Source organism: Urocitellus parryii, chromosome 12, assembly GCF_045843805.1.
Source record: "Urocitellus parryii isolate mUroPar1 chromosome 12, mUroPar1.hap1, whole genome shotgun sequence".
Classification (NCBI taxonomy): domain Eukaryota; kingdom Metazoa; phylum Chordata; class Mammalia; order Rodentia; family Sciuridae; genus Urocitellus; species Urocitellus parryii.
This window is the reverse complement of record NC_135542.1, coordinates 16,106,788-16,123,391: the sequence shown is the minus strand read 5'-3', so window position 1 is coordinate 16,123,391 and position 16,604 is coordinate 16,106,788. Positions and strand designations below refer to the sequence as shown.

The 16,604-nt window shown below is 50.5% G+C and overlaps 1 protein-coding gene across 1 annotated transcript in view; it reads left to right on the top strand.

Moving 5' to 3' along the window:
• The window catches only part of LOC144249582 (xylosyl- and glucuronyltransferase LARGE1-like), a 298,477-nt gene extending 283,856 nt beyond the window's left edge, over positions 1-14,621 (top strand). The window contains exons 10-12 of the mRNA XM_077791696.1: positions 6,009-6,155; positions 11,286-11,481; positions 13,360-14,621. Of these exons, the coding sequence (XP_077647822.1) occupies positions 6,009-6,155; positions 11,286-11,481; positions 13,360-13,557 (541 nt within the window). The 3' untranslated portion in view covers positions 13,558-14,621. The remainder of the gene's footprint in view (positions 1-6,008; positions 6,156-11,285; positions 11,482-13,359) is intronic.
• The last annotated feature ends 1,983 nt before the right edge of the window (positions 14,622-16,604 follow it).

The window sequence follows — 16,604 nt, the reverse complement described above, 5'->3', positions numbered from 1 at the left end:
ACACAATGTCACTTTCCAACGTACTACATAGCTCACCCACTGTGCTGGCTCCCTATGTGTCTCCCCCCACACACTAGGAGGTACGCTCCCTGAGGGCAGGAACAGGTACACAGACAGCCCTGGGCATTGTGGAAAGAGCAGTAACTGAACAAGAACAAAGTGGCCGAATCAGCTCTTGGCGGACCTCTCAGGCAGCAGGCAAGGCCAGGATTGGTGTCACCCCTAACCCTGGGCCGCCGTGTGAGAGGAGGGGAAGCAATCATAACCAAGCCTGGTGTGTGCTGTGTGTTATTATCTGCCAGGCTCTGTTAAGGCCCTTTCCACTAAGAATCCAGCTCCCCACAGACGCCCTCAAGGACTAACACTGCCATCACCACCCCGTCTCCCAGAACCAGAGACCGCAGAACCAAGAGGGCACGTTGGCAGCCAGGGTGCCCCTCCCGCTCCAGGGCCCAGGGTCTCCTTCCCCACTGTGACCCAGAGAGGCGGTGTTTTAGTCAGGGTTTTTGCTGCTGTGACTCAACGACCCCGCCAGAGCAACTGTAGAGGGGGAAAGGTTTGTTTGAGGGCTCGCGGTTTCAGAGGTCTCAGCCCTAGACAGCAGGCCCCCTCCTCGGGACTCATGGCAGGAGAGTGTGCTGGAGGGACGCAGCTCACATCAGGGTGATCAGGAAGCAGAGAGAGGTCTCCACTTGCCAGGTACAAATGTATACCCCAAGCACGCCCCTCCCCTCCTCCAGCTCCCCTGCCCACCTCCAGTTAGCACTCAGCCAGTCCCATCGGGGGTAGTCACTGATTGGGTTACGGCTCTCACTACCCAGTCACTTCTCCTCTGAACCGTCTTGCACTGTCTCGCACGTGAGCTCCTGGGGGACACCTCACATCCAAACCCTGACAGGTGAGGTCCTAGGAAGCACACTGTGGCTGGCTGTTCCCTGTCTCCTCTGAGACATTCCCGTGGCCTCTTCATGCCAGGGACCTGGGCTGTTTCCCTGGTTAAAGCACCTGCCTGCAGGAAAGGACAAAGTTAAAAAGACAGACAGAGGGAGGGGAGTGTGTGAGGCCAACTTCCAGGGTCTGTCTGGGGTCTGGTACCTGAGCGCTGAGGAGGCCCGTCCAGCAGGCAGTCCGCCCTTCCCTGCCATCTCCCGGGCTTATACTGAGCCCCGCGGGAGGCTGCGACCTCACAGCCTCCACTCACTCCCTGGGCTTAGGAAGCCTCTGGACTCACTCGTGGTGCCCCCTGCCCATCAGCTCTGCGGGAGAGGGGCGGGAACCCCTGGCACACTGAGTGACTTGGGAGAAAGGGGCCGAGGGAATGTGAGACACCCAGGAGGAGCTTCAGGGCTCGGCAGATGAGCTCTCCCCAGCACACAGTTTCCCTGCCAGGCAGCCACCCGGCACTGGAGGAGGTGAATTTACTGTGTCGAAAAACCTGGGCTGTTTTGGACATGAAGAAAGATTCAGAGGGCTGGCGGGAGATGAAGGTCCAATCCTCTGTTTTCATAGATGAGCAGCCAAAAACAGTAACACAAGCAAGGAGTGTTACCTTTCTGACTGTCCCCTGCCCGTGCCCACTCTCTCGCCCTGAGCCCACTCTCTGGCCCTGAGCCCACCAGCCCACTGAGCTGCAAAAGGGGAAGAGGATGCATTGCTAATCTAAGTCAGGCACCGCTGAGGCTCTAGAACCCTGCAGGCCAGAGCTAGCGTCCCCATCTTCACTTGTGGGTGAGGAACCTGTGACTAGAAGGCTGTTCAGTGTGCCCAAGGTCAGAAGAAAGAGGGGCAGTTGGGCTCCCAGACACTTACGTGTGGGTGTTCCCCATCTTCTCAGCAGGGTCCCCCGGTGCTCGGGTAGATGAGCCTGAGTTCCTCAGCCCAAAACGTGGCCATAGGTTTATGAATAATTTTGCAGGGATCCTTTTTTAAATATTAGCAAGAATTCCTTAAGGCAGACACTCTGATGTTACTACTATTAATGTAAAGTGGTTTATATTTTAGGATGAAGAAATTTGCATATATTTATCAAGAGTTAAAAATTATTAATCCATAGAGATTCTTTTCCTCTTGACTACTCTGCCCCTTCTCTCTCCACATTTGGCAAGGATCTTGAACAAGAAGCAAGGCAGTGTACCAGCCAGGGTCCTCCAGAGAAATAGAACCAATGGGAGAGATAGAGACACAGAGAGATCTAGAGATATGGATGGATGGATGGATTGAAAAAGATACAGCGGGTCTAAGGAATTGGCTCACATACTTGTGAGTGTTGGCAGGTCTGGAATCCATAGAGCAGATCAGCAGGCAAGAAATGCAGGAAGAATTTCTGTGTTAAACTCCTGAGGCTGAGTTCCTTCTCTCTGTCTGTCTCTCTGCATTTTAATTCTGTATTTATTTTATATTTTTCCATATTTTAATCAATGCATTATAATTATGAATAATGGTGGGCTTCGTTGTTTCATACATGTGTGTACAGATGATATAACATTATACTTTTTTCCATGAAAGCTCAGTATTTGTCTTATCCCTTTAGCTAACTGACGGCCTTATCAAGGGTAATCTTTCCTTAAAGTAGTTGTAGATGTTCTTTGTATCTTCCCTGTGACATCTAGGCTAATGTTTGGCTAACACCAGACACAGTACCCTAGTCCAGTGGACATATAAAACGAACCATCGTAAGCAGCAGTTGTGAGTTCTGTGCTCTGTTCGGGCTGGGCTTGGCCCCAGGCACTGCCACATACACTCTGCTATTCCTCATCAACATGCTGTACACGTGCACAAACTCTGGGACTCAGATTGGTTACAGTGACTTGCCCAGGAGGCCATCTCTGATAGAGTCAAACCTGGCTTCCAGGATTTTCTGATTACCACTCCACAAGACTGCCTTCCAAAAGCTTCAGTGCGAAGAATTTAGATTCAGCAATAGAAGATAGAAGTGTCACTCAGCTTATCAGGACTGGACCTGGAACTCAGGTCTGTTGGCTCCCAAGCCCGCCTTCGTGCACACCATAGAGCCCCCTGGCTTCCAGAAAATTCGCAGTCCCTGCAGACTAATGCTGGCAGCAGATTGTTCACCCCTGGCCAGCAGGTCCCAGCCGAGGCAGGATGTTCCAACCGCGCATGCTGCAGAGGGACAACAGCTGTCATTACCTCCTCAATAAACAGATGTGCTCCAAGTCCGGGCCCTGCAGCCACTCTATTGCTGAGACAGCCTCATAATGAGATACTTTCAGGGCATCAATATCGAAACCTCCTTGAATGGAGCCTGAAATGAACCTATCTAGTGACAAATCCATCTTTGTGGCAGTTTGCATTTCAGGGAGATTAAAGGGAATTTGCAGAAAGTCCTCCAGAATCTAATGCTGTCCATGCAGAGGGAAATAAGGCTGGCGAGGGCTCCATCTGGAAGGCCTGCTGCTCTCCAGGTCTATTTACTCTGGATATTGCAGAATATCGATTAGGGTTGTTTCATTGCAAGGAACAGAAACCAATGCAAGGTAGTTTAATTAAAATAAAAAGAAGTTAAAGGAAAAGAAACAAAAAATTGGGTGGTACATCTTATGGAATCAAAGTAGGATTTGGAAAAACAATACGGAAGCATGAAATTAACCAGGGCAGCTCTAGGCCTCTGTAGCAGAAGTTCCAAAGCCCGCAGTGCCCTGTCTGACAGAGCGCAAGTCAGCTGTAAAGTTTCCCAGTTTCTATTTCTGTGTATATTTCCAAGGGTGAGAACTAGACTCATTCAGCTTGTGTCATGTGTCTACCCCTAAACAGCCTGCCCTGGCCAGGGGTGCAGGGATCCAGGCAGAGCTCTGTGAGTTGTTCCTAAGTGTACTGGCCACAATAAAAGGGGCAATTATTTTTTTTTTAACAGGACACTCCCCAAAAATGGCTGCTGGAATAACTGTGATTGTAATAGTAATTATTTGAGGCTTACATGGGTAAAAGACCTGGTATTTAGAGATCTCTGTACCTATGGTGTGCATGTGTGCATATATTTTTCCTTAATGAACCCCTTTATAATTCAGCCCTCTCAGTCTCCAACTCAATTTCCGTTGCATCATATCTTAAAATCACCAGCTGCAGATGCAATCTTGTGCCCCAATTTAGAGATACTTATCCTCAGGCTTTTAACATATTAAGTCATTTAGACAAGATGCAAACACCACCCCAGCTGAGGACAGCTGTTTGTTACCCTGTATCTCTAAGGACCAAGCACATAGTAGGTGCTCAGTATTTACTAAATGAGTAGCAACCATCCACCAATATAGGGACACTTTCTTCCATGCCCTGAGGTCCCAGGGGCTTTGCCATCTTGACCCAAGAATATAATTTTTTTGACTCATGTCTCATCCTTACCACCTGGACTCAGTAGATAAGGACCACATTTCCTAGGGAACAGGTAAAGGGCCACAGCTCTGCCATATGTAGTATAAGTTGGATATAAAAGAGTTGCTGCCTTGACCCTAGATGCCCCGTGGTGGAGGAGGGAATCGTGAGTGTTTGAAAACTGACATCATTGTTCAGACAGACAAAGCAGGCCAGGACAGGCTGACTCACGCCTCTGGCCCTCACACTGGCTAAGTATAGCTCAGCCCCATTCTCTCTCACTGCCATCCTTACAGATCTCCTCTGAAATAGTAACACGAGGACTCTACATCACCTGGTGTAGAGTTGACTTCAGCATAAGAATAAAAAATGAACTAGAAATGACATTCCAAGGGTTCCAAATGAGCCTCCAGTTCATCTCTCCAGCTACCTCTTCTCCAAAGGGAGCTGGTAAGAACCTTAACCCAGAGTGGCTTCAGAAGACATTCTGACCTGGTCCACATTTCCCCTCATGGCTCCTTGACACCAAGCCTGGCCAATGTCCTTCTTGATCTGTGTTTCTGTTCTGTGCCACACTGCACTGGGGCAGCGTAATTACTGATAGTAGGACTAGTCTTGCAGATCAGCCTTAGTCCCTGCTCATACAAAGGCTCAAAATTTTGTTCAGTGGCGTGACCTTAGTAACACAGCAATAAGCTCTTATAGGCTATGGGGAGGGAGGGTGCTTCTTCCAGTATTTTTCAAAATGTCTTCGAGTACTTATTATTTCCCCAAGGGAGGCTGCTTGCTCTCTTCTGGTGATTAACTCAGTGATGAGGCATTGAGACTCAGAAGTCAGTGGTCTGAGCAGGAAAGTGGAATGACATACCACATTTATAGCCAACAGAGATCCTAAAGATCAAGGTAGGGAGTAATGACAGTCTCCATGCCTGCCCTGCACCAGGTGTGCCAAGCAGTGTCATCACCTGGCTCACAGGACCTCCAGGAGGCAGACACTATTGCCACCATTCTGGAGGAACCCAAGGTAGGGAAAAGCTAAATGACTTGGCCAGAATGGCAAGACTCACTGAGTGGCATTACCAGGATTCAAATCCAGTCTGTGCTCACTCAAAGCATCATGCCGGGTGGCCCTCCCTGAGCTTCTGTTCCCTTTCCAAGGGTGGCCGAGGAGCTGGAGAAGAGCAGACAAATCCAGAGGTCAGGAGCGTCTCCAGGGAGCAGAGCCGAAGGCTGGGTGTGGAGGCAGGAGCTAATGAGAGATTGCAGAACTCTCCTCCGGCACGTGGCGGACCAGAGCTCTGACATGCCTGGCTGGGTGCTGGCTGTGTAGGGACAGTCGGGGTCCGGGGCACAAGTCTGGCTCCTTTCAAGACTCAGGGTCCAGACTGTTCTTCTGGTTGAGAAGTCACAGGCTGGTGAATCTCTCCCCACCTTTGTGGCCACCTGCTCTTGGGTGGCCAGTGGGAAGAGGGGTAGAAAGTCCTGTGAGCCCTTCTGCTGCTCCTGACTCTGGAAGGAGCACCCCGCAAGTGTGCAGGAGGCTGTCCCAGGCCTTCCTCTTGTGCAGCATCTGGGAAGCTGCTCAGCCTCTCTGGGCCATTCACTACCAACCCTCACAAGGGAAGGACTTTGGCCTGGAATCACAGACACCCGCTCTTTCTCTGCCCACCCCCTCTTTCCAGGAAGTCTGTCATCCAGCTTGACCTCGCCAATACCAAGAAAGCAATGATTGTCCCCGCGTTTGAGACACTGCGCTACCGGCTGTCTTTCCCCAAGTCGAAAGCAGAGTTGCTATCAATGCTGGACATGGGGACCCTCTTCACATTCAGGTAAGTGGCCCTCACTGCTGTCCTCTGGGGTGCCTAAAGGACTTTTCTCCTGGGAAACCCAGACACCAAGGCTGTTGACCCAGAAGTTGGTGGGGGTAATATGCATGGGTCCATTGGAAGGCAAAAATAAAGCCAGTGTCCTTGCAACCCCCCACCCTGGCCAATGCACATGGTTTGCATTGTCCATGACGACAGGTGTGTGTCTAGGTGGACGGGCATGTTTAGGTCAGAAGGCCGGTCATGCTTCTTTTCATGTTTTTCTAAACTGATCTCAGACCCCTTCTCCGTCTCCTGACCTGAATTCTCCTTGGGGCATTCCCTCCCTGGGTGAACAGTTTCATTCTGTGAGCAGCCTGGGTGTTCCCTTTTTCTTTTTGGTGTGAGTGGTCTGTTTTCTAAGCCCTTTGGGACTGCGACGAGCAGTAGTTACTTCAACTTAAAGTCACCGAGGTGACACCAGAGTTGCACAGACCCCCTTCAGGAGCTGACTTTCCTGCTGCCCAAGTGACAGATGCAAACAAAACCCTCATTTCCTAGGACCTGCGTCCTGCAGGGACCTGGCAGGGCGCTACCCTGCTTCACATCCAGAAGGCCCCAGGAGACTCGGCAACTGCACAGGTGCAAATGGGTTCTGGCTCCGGAGCACAGGCCCGGGCAGCATGATGTGTGACAGTGGGGGACAGGGGAGTAGGAGTCCTGCTGGGTCTCTTGATTGAGCAGTCAGAGGAGAGCTGTGCTTCAGCCTGCTTTCTGTTAAAGTGAATCCTCGAAACAATGTAGGAATGGTCAACACTTCCTTGGAGTTCAAAAGCATACAGCTCTAGGCAGTCTGAATTGTCCTGCAAAGACTGTAGTCATAGCAACTTAGGTTTTCATCTCATACAGCTTCTAGAAGTTTCTAAAGCTTTCCTCCAACTGTTTTGTGAAAATAACTCCATCAAGTAGGATGTCCATTCAGCAGTTTAGAAATTACCAGTTTTGTACGTTTTATGGAGCATGGAGAGGCCCTGGAGGTGCCAGGACTGCACCCCATCCTTTGTCCTCCATCCAGAATTCTGGAAAACAACCCAGAAGAGCTAATTCCTCCCAAACCACTGCTTTCCAGAAATAATACCAACTGCCATTTGTTGAGTGCTTTGCATGAACCGGGATCTGTGATCAGCCCATTTAATCCTCAGAACAAACCCGAGGTGGATACCGGAAAGAAACAAATAGACCCTGAGGTTCTGAGAGGTCAAATAATTTGCCCATTGAAAAGCAGCCAGGAAATGTCAGAGCCAGGATTCAGCCCGGCCTGAGGGACCACTGAACCTGTGCTCTTCACTGACCCAGCACCGGGCTGCTGAGTCCTGACTGCTCACACGAAGCCACGTTTGAAGCTGCAGAGTAAAAACCTACTCCTGGAAATTCGAGACCAAGCCTTCATCTGAGTCCCCTGCAGTTGCCATAACCTGGTGGCTGAACACCTGGCAAGTTTCCAAGATGTTCTTCCTTCCATCTCCAACCCCAGGTGATTTGAGAAATCATTTCACAGCCATGTCCGTGGGCGTGAGAGCTGGGGTCCGGCCTGCTGTGTCCGTGATTACTGCTCCCGCTAACAGCTTGCAAGCCACCATGCCAAGTGCTAAATTACAGACCTTCCCTCCGAGAGATTGCTTTTGTCACCTGCTCTCCAAGTAACGAACACTTAAGCCTCTGAGCAGCTGAAAGCAACTCCCGGCCACACCTGGGCACCTCCCCCCCACGTCCTCTTGGGGTGTGGCTCTCGGAGCAAGGACCCTGGGAAAGTAGCATCTCATCGCCTGGGTCCTTGTTAGAAATGCAGAGTCTCGAGCTCCAGCCAGAAGTCCAGAATCAGAAACCCTGGAACTGGAACCGACCTTCCCCGTGTCTCTGACGTGTACCTGAGCTTCAGAACCTCAACAGCGTCCTGTGAGGTGCAGCCGGGAAACAGCCATCTGAGCCCTGTTCTGGAGGCTACCTGATGTGGCTGGTCTCCGTCTCAGCCATGCCCTGAAGTCCAGTGTCTGTTGGACTGACAGCAGGTTCCTGGGGGCAGTTTTCAAGCTGTGGCTTGCTTCAATGGCAGGTTAATTGCAACGTCCCTGCATCCTGTGCGGCCCAGCCTTTCAGCACGCGGTCAGCGTTCCAGACTGAGCAGCTTCTCTCTGCTCAGCCAGACGAAGGGAACTGACCCATCCCTGCCCTTCCCTTCTCTCTCTTTTGTGTATTGTAATAAGCCCAGAATTTAGATTCGAAAGATGGAGAACAAACAAAACGTTCATCAGTACACTGATAACACAGACAGCGAGACCACTGTGGACTGACATCCTATTCAGGAGGCGAATGAGGAGAAATAATGAGAATGTTCTCAGTTTTCAAGGAATCACCACGCATCAGACACTGCCCTTTGTACTTTATGTGAATTAATTCACTTGATCACCAGGGATTATGATTTCCTTGTTTACCAAGACGAGGCAACAAAGGTGCAGGGGAGTTATCCTGTGGACACCTGCTGAATGACAGAATGCACACCCACGACCAGCATTCTAAACCATTTTGTTAAACTGCCTTTAGGGAGCTAGTATATTTTGAATGTCTCTGGCCAGCTCTCTGCCAAGTTCTTCCCATCATCTCATTTAAACTTCTTGGAAATTCAACAAGATAGGTGTTGTTTACCCCAGCTGATACAAGAAGAACCCAAAGCCTAGTTAAAGTATTTTGTTATGCAAGATCCTCAGCTCCTGAGTGGTAGAGGTGGGATTTGAACCTTGGCCCAAAGACTCGACTGTGCTGTGTTTGGAACCTAATACAGGCTCCTGGTCATCACCCATGCTGGACAGATTCTGTCCAAGGCACTAAGTGTCAAAAGAGTACCTGTTCAACAAAATAACAAATAGAAAATCAGCTATTTGGGGGCCTAGTTTTTGGCTGAGGCTTGTGATTGACAGCTGTCACAATATTCTTTTTCACACTCCACTAAAGTAGCGTTACTCAGCCTTTTTCCAGTTAAGTGACTGGTTTTGGTGGACATCGCTGCAGTGATGGGCTGGGGGTCAAGGTCCTGCCTTCCCCAGCCTGCCTGTCTCATCCAGCAGCACTTCTTAATGAAAACCCACCTGTTGGTCAGTGCTCATTCGGCCACACTGAGGGTTGGACGACAGTACAGTGTCAGTGAGGAACGAGCAAATGAAGGGAGCAGTCGCGTTCTGTCATTAGAGCACACCCTGCCACCCTCAGCCTGTACAGAGCCTTCCCTAAGGAGATGAGAGCCAGCACTTCCTGTTCCTTTCTCCTGCAGCTCCTCTGTTGGGTTCCCACCCTCCATTCCGTCTCCCCTGCAACGCCAGAGCTATGTGTGGAGTGTTCCTATCCCACTCCACACCCCGTCTTGTGTACCCCACAAGTTTTAGGTTCCTCGCTTGTTCACTCCATTATTCAATTTGAGTGCAACCATTGAGTGCTTTTTCCATTGTCCAGAGAGCATAGGGAATGGTGACATACAAGGATGGTTTTCCAAAAGTGGGTCAGAGTGCGAGTCCTGAGCTTGAATCCCAGCTCCACCACTGTACGATTTATAACCTGACATTGGGTAAGTTGTAAGAATTAAAAATCTGTATGGGCCAGGTACAGCGATACATGCCTGTAATCCCAGTGACTCAGAGCTGTAGAGGAGGATCACAAGTTCAAGGCTAGCCTCAGCAACTTAGTGAGGCTTTAAGCACTTATCAAGAACCTGTCTCAATTTTAAAAATGAAAAAAAGGGGGGGTACTAGGGATGTGTCTCAGTGGTTAAGCACCCCTGGGTTCGATTCCTGGTACAAAACAAAAATAAAAACAAAAAAATACACACACACACACACACACACACACACACACACGCTATGTGCATGTTTTTTTAAAAAAGTTCTAATACATAAGGTTAATAAATACTAGCTTCTTGCCATTATTATATGGTGATATTCATTTTCTATGCTGTAGAACAAAGCACCACAAACATAGCAGCTTAAAACAGTTCAGATTTATGGCCTCACTGTCTATGGAGTCTGGTCCAGACCCAGAGAGTTGGCAAAGCCACAGTTCTCCAGCCCACATGCTTCCCTTCCCAGCTCCGGGGCTGCTGGTGCAATTCCTTCTCTTGTGATTGCAGGCTGAGGTTCCTGTGCTTCTGCTAGCTGCTGGCCCGTCACCCCTCTCAGCTCCTGGAATCTAGTCCTGTCCTGTGGCCCCATAGAACCCTCTGCTCTCAGCAGGGCTCCTCCTTCTACATTAAGACCTGAAGGTTCATGTGATCCAGTCAGACCACCTCCACAACCTCCTGTTTAATTAATCCAGGGCCATTCAATTAATAACCTTAACTATGTCTACAAAACTCCCTTTTGCTGTCTAATATAACATGATCACAGGAGTGGTGTCCTACTCATAGGTTATGCCCCAAGGTTATGCCCCAGAGAGTCACCAGTAGGAATAATTGCAGTTGTCAACGAGATCAACCTGTAGTTGGTTCCACAGAAATGACAGAGCTTCCAGGAGCTCACTAACCTTTTCACAGGGAACATCTCATTAGTGAAGGATGTGGACAACCAATGGTATCAGTCTCCTGGGGCTGCTATGATAAAATCCTTAAAACTAGGTAGCTTCACATAACAGAAATTTGTTTTCTCACAATTCTGGAAGCCAAAAGACCAAAGTCAAAGTATCTACAGGTTCATACTTTTCCCAAAGGCTCTAGGGAAGACCCCTTCCTTGCTTCTCTCTGCTTCCTTCCGGTGGTTGTGGGCAGTCCTTGACACCCCTTCATCTGCAGACAGGTCCCTCCGTCTAATCTCTACCTCCATCTTCCCATAGTAGAGTTCCAGAGTGTGCCTGAGTCCAGATTTTCCTCTTCTTATAAAGACACCAGCCATTGGATTAGGGTGGGCCCTAATCTTGACCTCATCCTGACTTGACTATATCTGCAGAGAACCTATTTCCAAGTAGGTCACCTTTCCAGGCTCTGGGTCAGGATGTGAGCATGGTTCTGCAAGGACGCAGCAGCCCACCTGTTAGTATCTCTTCTTCCCTCAAATCAGCCGGCTCTGGAAAGGCCTCTTCCTTCCCTTCACTCAGGGCTTTCCTCTGTGTGCCCAGGTACCACGTCTGGACAAAAGGCCATGCACCCACAAACTTCGCCAAGTGGCGGACCGCCACCACGCCTTACCGGGTTGAGTGGGAGGCTGACTTCGAGCCGTACGTGGTGGTGCGTCAGGACTGCCCCGAGTATGACCGGAGGTTTGTGGGCTTCGGCTGGAACAAGGTGGCTCACATCATGGAACTGGATGCGCAGGTGAGAACAGCGTCTGGGGCTGGGGACAGAGGCTTGGATCTCACAGCTGAAGGGTGACCTGGGGACAGAAAACAGGGTCTGAAGAGGGAACAAGATGTGTTCAGGACCCAGAGTGGGAACCTGGCAGTGCTGGTCCTCAGGCTGTGGTTCTCAAGCCATTGCTTTCTTCCACCCTGGTACGAGAGTCAGGTTCCTGATACTGCTCAGCACTCAGCCTCTGAGTCGCAGAAGGGACACAGAGCATCCTAAGGGTTCAATGTACTTGGCACTAAGCTCACCACAGGCACGGCTCACCTAAAAGAATGGTGATTTTTAGGCAGCATTTAGTCTTTTTAAAAATATTTTTTAAAACTTTTTTAGTGGCAGCCACATCAGCGTATATAGCAGCTCAATTGACAGTAGCTAAACTATGTAACCAACCTAGGTGTCCTTCGATAGATGAATGGATAAAGAAAATGTGGTATATATATTCAATGGAATATTACTCGGTTTTAAAGAAGAATGAAATCATGGCATTCGCTGGTAAATGGATGGAGCTGGAGAATATCATGCTAAGCAAAATAAGCCCCAGCCCCCGTCTTTTCTCTCTGTGCAGTTCCCCAGCCACCTCCGGCTCAAGCACAGGGTAGCTATTCCTTAGCAAGACCATCCCAGATTTGGAAAAAGTACAGATTGGATGCTGCGTGTTGGCCCTCCATGAGCTTCACCACAGGGACTTCGCAATGGTCCCACTGTGTTTAAGAGCAGTCCCAGGTGACCGAGAACCACTGGGCCTGAGAACCGCTGATGTCAGAAGAAGGTGCTAGAACAGCGTCCATATTGCACGACAGAAAGCTGTTTTCATAGCACCTGGTGGGAGCCCAGAGCTGCCCGCGGGCTGCAATGTGGCGTCAGCCTCAACTGCTGCTAGAAAGAATGGTGGTCTAGTGTCCAGCCAGGTCGTGAGGTGAACCAGTTCAAAGAAAGCTCATCTTGCGGTACTTTGTTTCTGCAGCTTAGCAGAGCAGTGTTAGGCATTCTCCTTTCTTTGCCAGGAACACATCAGACACGATTTTACCCTTTCCGTGACTTAATGGGGGCACACCCGACAGGTCACAGCGCTGCACCCAGGGGGCTATCGGTCCTCTCGGGGCGCTCCGTCCCTGTGCCCCAGACACAGCCGGGCTGGGCGAGTATTTTGTCTTCGCGGTTTCTCCCACCCCTTCCTTGCTCGGCTGTCAGTGTTGCTGCCTCCGTGTTCCACCTGGGATGGGCGCTGTCCCCTGTCCCCAGTTGACCTCTCTGGGTTTATCCTCCTCTGCTCTGAGCTGGGGAAACAGATGACCAGGATCAGGAGTAAGAGGCAGAAGGAGGGCGCGCTGCGTTCCCTGGGAGTTACGTGTCCTAAATTTGTGTCACCAATTTTGGCTCTTCGGAGGCAGGCCTTTTATTTTTGGACTGAATTTTTATCTGGGTTCTGCCAGGTCGAGGGCTCGTAGGAAGGAGGAGTCGGGGACAGCTTTGTCCTTGAAAAGCTTCAGTCCTGTGCAATGTTTGTTTTTATTTTCTTCTTTTTTTTTTTTTTTTGTCCCGTTTTGAACTTATCTGTGGATGTCAGTCGTTGGGACAAGAGACCGTCCCATGCTGCCTCATCCTAGAGCTACCACGTGGGTGTGCGCTCACGTCTGTCAGGGCCTTTAAGGGGCCTGGGGGCCAGCTCAGCGCTGTCCCTACAGTGGTGCATCCAGGCAGATGTTATTACTTCCACCTTGATTTTGAGCAGCCCAAGGCTCAGATCAGTCAAGTACCTGCGGGGGTCAGGCTGTCCCCGTGCCGCCTGCTGTCCCCCAGGTGGTTGATGAACTCGGCGTCACCCTCTGCCCTTCTCTTTCTCTCCAGGAATATGAGTTCATCGTGCTGCCCAACGCCTACATGATCCACATGCCCCACGCCCCCAGCTTCGACATCACCAAGTTCCGTTCCAACAAGCAATACCGCATCTGTCTCAAAACCCTGAAGGAAGAGTTTCAGCAGGACATGTCCCGCCGCTATGGCTTTGCCGCCCTGAAATATCTCACGGCCGAGAACAACAGCTAGCACCGAGAGGCCACCGCTAGGGAGAGACATGCCACAGGGGACGAGCGACTGGCTGTTTGGGGCCCAGCCTTCAAAGTCGAAATTGAGCATTTGGGGTTTCATTTTTCTTTGTCCCTTTGGCCCTGCCGGGCTGCTCTCGCTGCAGAGATCTTGACAGGGACGCAGCCAGCTGCAGAGAGTTTGGCATTCCCAGGGCGTAGAATTCCCAGGCCTGGCGACACAAGTCTCCTCAAGAAGGGACCTAGAGGGGAGAGCGAGGAAGGGGTTATCATCTTACCACAAAGCCACAAACCGAGACAGGGCTTCCAGATATTCTTATGGCTTTTTAATAGTCATGGGTCCCCTGGTAGCTGGAGGTGGGGAGTTACAGTGCTGGGGTTTACTCATCCCGGGAAATAGGAGCACGTCGTCTGGTCCTTCAGAGGAGACCTTCCTCACCCTGCAGCGGAGTTCGGCACCCAAGGGGAGGGCTGACCAAGGATGGGAACTAGCCATTGGGAAGAACCCCGTGGGGACACCGGATACAGAGGGACCTGGAGTTGGGCTGGTCGATTCTTTATCCTCAAAGTCACTCCTGTTTTCTTTTGATTTGCTTTAGTTTGGGGGATTAAGTTTATTTTTGGTCCGGGAATCCAAACTAGAAAATCTGGTCCTCTCAGGCTCTCAAGGAGAGTCAACTGCCTCAACCAGCGTCCCCTGTCAGCAGTGGCCCCATGAGGAGGACAGGAATCTCCAGCAACCATCCAGACCTGGGCAGCTGGCGCTCCTCACCCCAGGCCCCTCTCCAGGACCCAGGGCTGCGACGGGGACTGCAGAGACACAGCTCCTGGTGTGCGGTCACGTTTCCCATGGGCAGCGGCTGGGTCACGAGGAAAAGGCTTTGAAGGAGCTGTTTCGGTGCACACAGAAGGGACAACCCTCTCAGGCCTGCAGAAGAACTCGAGGCATTCCCGGGTGCCCGATGCTGAACACTCGTGTGACCCTGGGGGAGGCCCCCAGGGAAAGGATGGAGCTGGGGTTCCTCTGTTCTTGCCCACTTCCCTGTGGAGGGGAGGAGGTGGCCACCTGAGTGTCCTCTGGGGACCTGTCCAGGGGGGCAGGCACCTTCACCGCTCCACAGACGGAGGAGACACTGGACTTTTTACCCGTTTTCTTTACTCTTCAGTATTAATGTTGTGTTTACACTGATGAGAACACACGAGTGGACGCCCCTGCCCTGCGCCGGGCTGTTGGTATGGCCTTGCCATGTGACCAGGGAAAGCAGCACTCAATAAAGGAAAGTACTGACTGTTTCTCCCGCTCCCTCCCCTCGCTCCTGTAGGAAGCTGCAGAGACACCCCACAGGGTGAGCTCAGAAGGCAGCTTGAACGTCAGCCTTCCTTTTCTCTCCTTGCCTGAGGTTAGGTCTCACTTTACCCTCTAACCCTCAAGCCATTTCCAAACTCTCCATTCAGCTTCTGTTCTCACCACTGAAGTCTGGGGTTTTATGGCACCGCGTGTGCAAATCGTGGGAATCAGTAGAAAAACGGACATCATGGGTCCCCTGGTCCTGCCAGTCACACATCCCTGATTTTGCAGTGGCCTGTGTTACCTGCTCAGGTGGAGGTGAACCTGAGCCTGCGAGCAGAAATGGGAAAACTTCAGCTAGGACTGATTCTCACACAGTTGTGGATAAATCTACATCTGTGTGTAGAAACAGAGAGCGAGGATCAGCATTCACTATTACAGAAGTAATCCATGCGCACTGTGAAAAGTCAGCACCCAAAAGCATTCAAAACACATGCAAGTCCAAGTTCTTTGGTGATGTGCTGGGGCCAGCCCCTGAAGGCACGAGGATGACTGTGCTTCTCTCTCCACTTCACTTCTTGGTGATCTCCCCAACCAAGAGCTGCTGGAGAAATATTTATAAGCAGCACCCACTGCCTCTTGCCTTCTCCTGTACATGCACACACACACACACACACACACACACACACACACACACACACACTTACTTCTCTTCCTTCCCTAGAGAGGCCCAAGTGAGCAGATATACTTTGAATTAATCATTACCAGCTACTTGAGCCAAGCTGAAAATCAGCTGGTCATGCCAGTTCCTCGGTGTTAAAAATCAATTTTTAATTCCCTAAAGCTTTTTTTTTTTTTAATTTGTCCTGGCACTTGAATCATGCTCGGCCACCTTGCTTTCACTTACATTTTTATGGGCATAGCTGGTGACCATAAAATTTGTCCTCCAAACTGGGTCACTTCTAAGAACGAAAGAAGGTGCTAATTACTTTGAGATGATGGGTATAAATGGGGAGATGAGGAAGCCTCGTTCACACGGAATGTACTAGAAGCAGAAAATGACACTCCCCGCCAACTGGAGAAAATCTCATTTCCCACAAAGAAAGACAGGTGCCTGATGCTATAAACCAATCCCAGGGACTGGAGTTCAGACATTGCTGGTGTGTAGGTCCATGTGGAGGCCACCAGCCTCCGGAAGGCCTCCAGAGGTCTGCGGAGCCAACCACACGAATTCCCAGAACTTGCAGTGGGAGCAGTCACTCTTTGCCAGCTCTAGCTCATGTGTGGGGGACAGCCACCATTTGGGCAGAGGATGCTGTTCCTTGGTATCAGTTCCCTGGGGTAAAACAAACAGGATCACAGTCCTGTCTTGGCTTTCTGCTGAGAGGAAGAACAGGGCTCTCTCTTTAACCCTTATCATGGTCACTGTCCAGAATCAACCCTTATGTGCACAATCTTGTATCCTTAGCTCATCGGGCCCTAGGAGCAGATGCAAAGTGGATATGATTGTTTATCGAGGAGGAAACTTGAGTGTGCTCTGTGAAACTGACCTCCCCAAACTCACACAGCCACTAGATGATGAGAATCGAAACCCATCCCTACTTGTTCAAAAGCCAAAGCCACCTAACCTGCAATGCTCCTCCCTCCCCAGGGAGAAGGATGCAGATAGGAAACGGGCAGACGAGAGTGTCCGAACCCGAGGAGACAGATGGCTGGGTTTCTAGGCTTTATCCGTGCAGTTGACTAATAGTTTCTTTGTG